Source organism: Augochlora pura, chromosome 9 (assembly GCF_028453695.1).
Source record: "Augochlora pura isolate Apur16 chromosome 9, APUR_v2.2.1, whole genome shotgun sequence".
NCBI lineage: Eukaryota > Metazoa > Arthropoda > Insecta > Hymenoptera > Halictidae > Augochlora > Augochlora pura.
The window spans coordinates 6,110,590-6,118,585 of NC_135780.1; the positions used below are offsets into that span (position 1 = coordinate 6,110,590).

Below are 7,996 nucleotides of genomic sequence, written 5' to 3' on the forward strand. Positions count from 1 at the left end.
GTTATATACACTTTTTATGTGTTTTAACAATATATTTAGCTTGTATAGCATGTTGCTGTGAAAATAAAATCCGTCGACTATGATACAACTTCGGTACGAACATTTTCGAACATTAAAGACATGCACCCAAAATGAGGTTGATCGGTCGGCCATCTGCTGATGTTGCAGCCAAAGCCACGTCATATTTTGTATGCTTTGCCGAGTTAGGTCTGTGAAGTCTTTACTTTCGTAGGAAAAATACCTTTGTGTAACTGAAAATATGAACATATTTCGACTATTAGGCGATTTATCGCATATCCTCGCGATCATCATTCTTCTACTTAAAATATGGAAGACACGGAGTTGTGCCGGTATTTGAAACTTTGAATCTGATACTATTTACACCTTTGCTAGACATTAATATATATCCTTTTCTTTGATAAACAACTCTTTCTACGTAATCAACATTTTTTTCATCTTACAGGTATTAGTGGCAAATCGCAAATCTTATTTGCAATTGTATATACAATGCGTTACCTAGATTTGATGACAACATACATTTCAGCGTACAATACATTTATGAAAATCATTTTTATAGCCACTTCCTACGCTACAGTGTTTTTAATGTATATGAAATTCAAAGCAACATACGACCATAACCACGACACATTTAGGTATGCTTTTTTATTTATTATAGTTGTCTTGTATTACTTTTTTGTTACGCTATGTTACCATTTTACCGATTGCTTTCAGAATCGAGTTTTTAATTTTGCCAACATTAGTATTGGCATTGCTAATCAACCATGAATTCACTGCTGTTGAGGTTCTATGGACGTTCAGCATTTACCTAGAATCTGTAGCGATATTGCCACAATTGTTTTTGGTGTCGAAAACAGGGGAAGCGGAAAGCATTACCAGTCACTACCTCTTCGCTTTGGGCTCGTATAGAGGACTCTACTTGTTAAATTGGATGTATCGTTATTACGCAGAAAACCATTACGATCTAATTGCTATAGTTGCCGGTTTAGTACAAACAGTTCTTTATTGTGACTTTTTCTACCTCTATATTACCAAAGTACTCAAAGGCAAAAAATTACAATTACCTGCTTAGTTTTGTAAAAGTATTATTATTTGGAGAAAAAAAATAATGTAAACGCTCTTCTCGGCGGTATTATATTGAATTGAGTTTATATAAAATTTTGGCAATATATAAACAATTAAGGAATGCTGCTGTATAAAGTATCAATTTTATTAAGCACAAAGCATTCCAGTTTCTCATACTTTTGCAGAACATCGATACGTGTAACTTATTCGACTTAATTCCATACGGTTACATGTACCATTTGGAATGTTATAATTCTTACTCTGATTTCATGAAGTCAACAAATTCTTTCTTTTTTTTCAAATATATGACAGAATATGAAGTAGCTGCATATTTCACAAATTAGTGAGTAATATATCAAATACAAAACTGAGACGAAATTTATTACTGTTTCTACAATTTGTTATATTCCTTATTAATTAAAAGAATATCTATACGAATAATATATTTGAAAAACGTAATACAAAAAAGTTTTATTGATATACAAAATATTCAACCATATCGATTGGTTAACAATGCATCGTTATATATTTTGCTAAATCAGTTATGTGAACTGCTTGGTTAAGAGTTGTTGACCTGTTTGTTACATGTATAATGCCATTTTCAAGACTAGTCCTGTCAACTAAAACTACAAAAGGAACTAAGCACGCATTCACAACTTCTTCTGAGACGGTTAATATAGTATTCAGGCCCTTTGTTCTAAGCATGTTGTTTAAGTAAAGTACAAAGCGATTTAAATCATCACTTCCAGTATTTGTTTCATTCTCTGACTTTTTTATATGAATCGCAACTTTGTGTGGTGCTAATTTAGTATGTATACGCATCTTAGATGTTTCATCTATGTTATAAGCATCACATAGTAGTGCTAAGCAACCCCAATCTAAAGATACTACATGTTCGACCACGTGTACGTCGGCAAAATCTTTTTTATTATCAACCTGAAAATAAAATATTCCATATAAATGATTTTTATTTTTAAACTTTTAAGTAGATTATCGAAACTTAAGAAAAGAGGTTACCTGAGTTAATAGTTTTTCAATGTCTGTACGATAAGTTATTCTTTCTACGGCGATCGTACCAAATGGAAATTCAGCCTCTATGTATATCAAATCATAATTAATGCTTTTACTTGTTTCTGTAATTTTAAATCTAGACGGTTGCTGCGCTAATTTACGCCACCATACTTTACGTTCTTTCTGTAATTTATGATACAAACATTTAGCTTCTGTATTATTACTAAATACGGTTAGTTCTGCATTTCTGTGATGTTTCATCTGTGATGTGAGCGGCTGCATATTTTCGTTCCAAGTATTTCTTATATCTTTTATAGTAGCCAGTCCGAATGGAATTTTGCCCATTGAACTATTACTAACAAAACTGAAGGTATTAATAAATTTGTCCACTAAAAATATGTTATAAGGCGACATTGTAACGCAATGCAGAAACCAATGTTCTTCCAGATTTCTTAATAACATTCTACCCTGAGGCCCGTAAACGAGACCATTCTTTGAGAAATTGATAAAATTTGCGCTTATTTCTTTTATGATCTGAGCGGCAGTCATTATTTCGCAATACTATTCAACGGAGCTACAAAATATTCTTCTTCTAAGAGAACAGCATTCTTCAATATTGTTTCCCTCTTAATATTATGTTGCACCTTATCATCTCGCAAAGTAATTAATTTTTCTTCGAACGGAGTATACATAGGTTCGATTGTTTCATCGATGTTTGCGGTCCGTATGCATTCTGTAAAATTAATCGCTGCTTTTAATACGGAGGCACTTTGACCGTCTTTCAAATCGAGCAATGATAATTTCTCGAGTTTAACAATCGTTTCTTTATCTATATCTTTATCAGTTTCTTGTTTTGCTTTGATACGACTCGACACACAATAATTACGAGAAAGATTTAGCGCTGTACGAACATTTTTCAATTGTTGTAAGCAATAAAACATTTTCATTTATATATCAATTTATTACTCACAATACTATTATTTCTCAAATTTTTAAGTATTTATATGTTTGATTTCGACGAAGTATCGTTTACTTAGGAATCGAACAATGATAATTTCATTTAACTGTTTACACGAGGAAAACTACTTCTATTAACCTTGCGAGTATGCACATGTAACACTTAGGACCACAACAAAACCACGTGACCATCTCAGGAACGTATCACGACGTTCCAGTATTCGATAAGAAGATAACCTATTCGTTTTCGAAATAAAACGTTTTATAAGTTTTTACTTTATTATTGTAAGTAAAATGAAAGGGAAGAAAGGAAAATTATACAAAATAGTCTTCCATAAAATGTCTTGTTATTAGCAAGTATTAGAAACTAATACGATATTTTACATAGAAAAATAGAAAATGGCGGTTTAGTACGTTATTATAATGAATGGCGTTTATGTGCACAAATATTTACATCACATTTTTGCAGATTAATAGATGAAGTGTATTAATGTACAAAGAAGGGGAAAATGTTGTACATAAAGAATATTAATAATTTATGAATTAATGACACTGTTATATAATAATACTGTATTAAAAACAAAATATAGCCTTTATACCCAAAGGAATCATTTTCTTAATGGATACCGTGTGTATGTGTATACTTTTCTTATGAAAAGTATAAAAATAATTCGTAAGAATTATTTCGACTGCGTTATATATTAATTTATTTAAAATCTTTGATAACAGGAGAAATTTGAAAAGTTTAACATGTGCGGTTATTCCTTAAAAAAAAAAATATCGTTTATAATGTAACCAAAGAAAATGCATTTCCGTTGCAACTTTATTTAAAAAAGAAAGAACCCAGTTTTGTCTCCGAAAAGTCTTTTCAATATCACGTTTTTAAATGCAATTCTTTTAAATATGTTAAACTTCATTTTCATTTGTCTCGGCGATGGAAATTCGAATTATCTGTTGTTCTTTTATTACAGCTGTACCGTGCTGCGACTAAGTGGAAGATTTAGACTCGACGTTACCGTCAGTCATAATTAACAGATCACCTTTTAATAATCGTTCAAGACAGATGGTGCCACGGCTCGTTTTACAGAAGAAGGGATCTGTCTTTACCATCAGTTATAATAAACGTTCACCTTTTCATAATTACTCAAAGCGACGACGTTAAGTGCTCGGACTTAACTGGATAATTATTGTGATTATCTTGGGCCCGCCACTTCCGAAAAATAAATGACAGTACCGACGAGTAAACGGAGTACACTCCTGGCAAAAAGTGTACGATCAAGTATGTCGGGCATCTATTGTTACAATTACAATGAAGGTACGAATACAATAATGAAAGCATCAACTGAGAAAATTTAATCGTTTCTAACTATGCAAGACATTTGCTATCATCTTTTGTTATCGCTTGCACTGTTTAAAGTACAATTAAATATTATTTACAACGAACAAGTAAAGTGTGCGATCATTTGCGATGCATTCATCTTATTGGAGGTCTACGTACTGTAATAGTAACGATGACGATATTGAACAATTTAAAAGCATTGAAGTTTGCTCGAATTATGTGACTCTATAAATCGTGACTTCGCCGGTGACCAGCGATTCCCATGGCGTTCAATGCGTTGAAACAAGAACAATGTATAGTACACCACTGAACAGAATAGTTATCCACTTCAATTCTCTTTCTAGAGTACTATGTCAAATTCATATGACGCGTTCTCTGCCAGGCATAAAATCTTTTTCAAAAGTACGTAGACTTACGACATACTTAAGATTACAAGAGATATATTTTTTAAATAAAGATAAGCTTCTGAAATAAATAAAAAACAGTAGCAGGTTTATCCGGAACGTGTTAAATACAGATGAACTACATTAATTGTAAGATTCATTTACTCGTTAATTCCGTCCTTGAGAATCCATCTTTCTAGCAGCATCATAGTTTTGCAAAGCTGCTCTCGCCTTTATTTCGCCTTAAACTCCCTTTCACTCTATTTCAGTCACGTTCAATATGTTTCATTTCCGTTCTTGATTTACTCACGATGTTGGCGAATCATCTTATCTACGAGCAGAGCTATCAAGTGGCGCTATTGCATTTATTTCGAACCCTTAAATTCTAATCCATCATAAATATTGTACGCATCATATATCCGAGCCAAATTAATTACAACGAATTAGTCGTCGAAGCTGGATAACCATTGTCATCACTTCTTGCAAGCAAGGACTCGATGACCAATTCAGTTCGCGGTATCGGATCTGCAGCAGGTTTCTATTTGATAATGTGCAGCGTCGACGATCTGAACGAACTGCTCCTTTAATTCCCGCGCCTTCACGTAAACGTCCTCCTTCATCAGATCGTAGCACATCGCGATGAGTCCCATGCCGAGCAGCAAATAAACGAAATTGATGATCAGCTTGGTCTGGTTATCGGTAGTGTCATCGCCGTGCGTCCAACCGGGTACGAGATCGCCCATTCCAATTTTACAGAGCGATGTCACGCAGAAGTAAGCACTGTCCAAATAGTCCCATCCTTCCCACTCGGCGAACATCACCGATCCGCCCAAGACGTATCCGAAGATCACCCATAGGCAGGCGGTCGAGGGCACGGTTATCCTCTGGCCGGGCTTCTTCTTGCCGGTGCACTCGTGCAGCCAGGTGTACAGCCACCGGAACGTCTGCGCCAGCACTTTGCCCATGTTGAGGAAGTAGAGCACGTAAAGTGGTATCCCGAGGACCGCGTAGATCACGGTGACACCCTTGCCCCACGGTGTTTGGGGGACCAATGTCCCGTAACCGATCATCGTGAAGACGGACAGGCAGAACATCATCGCCGCTGGGAAAGACCATAGATTCACCGACGACAAACCGCTGCAGTTCTCCTTCTTGTAGCTGCTGGTGAAGTTCTCCTGATAATTCCGAAGTATCTCGTTGGACAGCAGATAAAACGTCGTCTTGTCGAACACGTTCACCGTCTGGTTGCTGGCCGTGCTGTACCAAAGCCTGTCCGCGTACCCTTTCCTGATCAATTCCCGAACACATACGGTCGGCGGTAGCTGGGCTTCGGACTCGATCATCCTGAAACCGAAGGCTCCGATTATTGCGTAACCGACGACCAGTCCACCGACGCCCACTTGGGTGCACATGAAGGCGACCAGTTTCCGGCAATAGTCTTTAACCCGTTCCCTCGGGTCCGGATCGGTCGACGTCGACGACGAGTCCCGGCTCCTCAGTGACGATCTTATTGGCACACGCATGATAATTCCGTGCGAACGGAGACGAAAAGCAGGCTATGGTACTTGGAACCACATGGAACTTCACGTTCGGTGATACTAAAGTTTCGGGCCGCTTTTCTATTTCTGTCGGACGATGTGCTTCGTCTCTCTTACCTTCCGTCCTTTTCTTCGTCCCCCCTTGTCTTTCTCTCTTTGTTACGCCGTGTGCTCCACCCGCCTCGTTGCCCGAGGTCAACATTTATAAATAGATTACGATTACGATTGTAATTATATTCGGTAACGAGATTACGGCCAATCGTCTCGGATTCGCGTTTCTTTTTAAATGCGGAAGTGCTTAATATTTGAATCGAACCTGCCCGAGAGTTTATCCGTTTGATCGTAATTATGCTCGAGCTGTTTCAAATCAATGTCAACCCTTCAAGTGTTGACCAAAGTGAGATAGTTATTTGAACAAAATATATACTTTTTATTTCAGTTTTATTAAGATTGCATTAAGGTCATAATTATTATAAATCGAAAAAGAATTAAAGACTTATTTTCTTGAAATCGGATATTAGATTGCAGCTGTACGAAATGTTTTCATTGTTAGAAAAATTATTTAACGTATATGAAAATTAACTAGAATTGTTTTTCTCTTTGCAGACGGTATTTTTAACGATTTTGCCGTGAAATAGGCGAAACTAAACGCACGAATTTTAGAGCGATTTAATTGCGTTCAGAGCAATTTAATTTTCGAAAACGTGGCTTTCTGCAGGTTCGACTCGAAAGGAACAGGCATGTTGCGTTTGGTACATCGTACAAGTAAGTCTAACAAGTGACTCGAATAATCCTCCTCGTGCTTAGACATCTAAAAATATCTGAATATTCCCATTCAGACGAATTTACTCGGTAGAATTTTGCAGCCTGTATTTTCGAGGCTTGCGCAAAATCAGTGAAGCTATTTTTTATTCTAACAGAATCGGTATACGATGGTAATAAACAATGGGGGACTTCTTATTAAATATTCGAGACACTTTAACGAGTATATATATCTGATAAAAAATTTTTTTTCATTCTCTTGTGGAAATTACGTATCGCAAAAATAGTTGTAACTTGAACGAAATAATTAAATATATTTTCTTTTGCATAATTTAGATGAATTAGGTATCTAAATGAAATGTCTATGAGATGAAGCAGTCGATGTTAAAATAAATACTTCGAAAGTACTTTTATTACAGAAATAAAATTTTCTCGATCTCAGCACTTCAATTATTGTTCCAATTTAAAAAATTTGTATTTTTTAGAAAAAATAAGATTCATGAAAGTCAAATACAATTTATAATAACATTTAATACTACTAATATTAATAGGAGGTATTACTTTTAAGTAACTCTAAAAATATTCCACGCTCGACAGAACTGTTTCAGTAATTCTTCATTTATTTGTTCATTAATTTCTATTATTATTTTGATTGCTGTACAGTAACCGTAGGAAGATATTAACGTATCGAATTCGCGTTCGTCGCGGTCCACGGTGTTGTATGACACCATTTGCAGCCGTTTTTGATTGCGCTTGTACGGGCGTTTATTATCAAAAAGCAACACGGTTGAAAGGTCAAAGGAATAGTGAATTGATGGCTCTTAATAGAAATAGTAACCACTATGCATCGAGCACGATGCACAAACTAAATCCCGTGCAATAGGGTCTCGCGTAATCTCGGGGTTAGCCAGTTAGATTCGCGT

The 7,996-nt window shown here is 35.8% G+C and overlaps 3 protein-coding genes across 4 annotated transcripts; 1 reads left to right on the forward strand and 2 right to left on the reverse strand.

Annotated features, from left to right (window-relative positions):
- The first annotated feature begins 133 nt into the window (after positions 1 to 133).
- Positions 134 to 1,825, forward strand: Kdelr (ER lumen protein-retaining receptor). The gene is made up of 3 exons (XM_078190891.1): positions 134 to 350; positions 464 to 653; positions 733 to 1,825. Exons 1-3 carry the CDS (start codon positions 260 to 262, stop codon positions 1,088 to 1,090), a joined length of 639 nt encoding a protein of 212 aa, XP_078047017.1. The 5' UTR covers positions 134 to 259; the 3' UTR covers positions 1,091 to 1,825.
- Dnapol-gamma35 (DNA polymerase subunit gamma-2, mitochondrial) lies at positions 1,540 to 3,271 on the reverse strand. Of its 2 annotated transcripts, none has more exons than XM_078190885.1 (3): positions 3,191 to 3,271; positions 2,101 to 2,827; positions 1,540 to 2,019 (listed from the first exon to the last, which is right to left on the reverse strand). In XM_078190885.1, the coding sequence occupies exons 2-3, from the start codon at positions 2,641 to 2,643 to the stop codon at positions 1,591 to 1,593; spliced, it is 972 nt and encodes a 323-aa protein (XP_078047011.1). In that variant the 5' UTR covers positions 2,644 to 2,827; positions 3,191 to 3,271; the 3' UTR covers positions 1,540 to 1,590. The 2 variants fall into 2 exon arrangements, with proteins under 2 accessions (XP_078047011.1, XP_078047009.1); XM_078190883.1 differs by having other exon boundaries at positions 3,065 to 3,212.
- Positions 3,272 to 5,279: 2,008 nt separating this feature from the next.
- LOC144475215 (TWiK family of potassium channels protein 18) lies at positions 5,280 to 6,296 on the reverse strand. The gene has a single exon (XM_078190882.1). The coding sequence runs from the start codon at positions 6,294 to 6,296 to the stop codon at positions 5,280 to 5,282; it is 1,017 nt and encodes a 338-aa protein (XP_078047008.1).
- Between the last annotated feature and the right edge of the window lie 1,700 nt (positions 6,297 to 7,996).

Excerpts from the sequence above, each read along its gene's own strand:
- Kdelr (XM_078190891.1), top strand. The coding sequence starts at position 260 with ATGAACATATTTCGACTATTAGGCGATTTATCGCATATCCTCGCGATC. Across the intron at positions 351-463 it reads GAAGACACGGAGTTGTGCCG|GTATTAGTGGCAAATCGCAA; the intron begins GTATTTGAAACT and ends TTCATCTTACAG. Across the intron at positions 654-732 it reads CATAACCACGACACATTTAG|AATCGAGTTTTTAATTTTGC; the intron begins GTATGCTTTTTT and ends GATTGCTTTCAG.
- Dnapol-gamma35 (XM_078190885.1), bottom strand. The coding sequence starts at position 2,643 with ATGACTGCCGCTCAGATCATAAAAGAAATAAGCGCAAATTTTATCAAT. Across the intron at positions 2,020-2,100 it reads TTGAAAAACTATTAACTCAG|GTTGATAATAAAAAAGATTT; the intron begins GTAACCTCTTTT and ends TTTTATTTTCAG.
- LOC144475215 (XM_078190882.1), bottom strand. The coding sequence starts at position 6,296 with ATGCGTGTGCCAATAAGATCGTCACTGAGGAGCCGGGACTCGTCGTCG.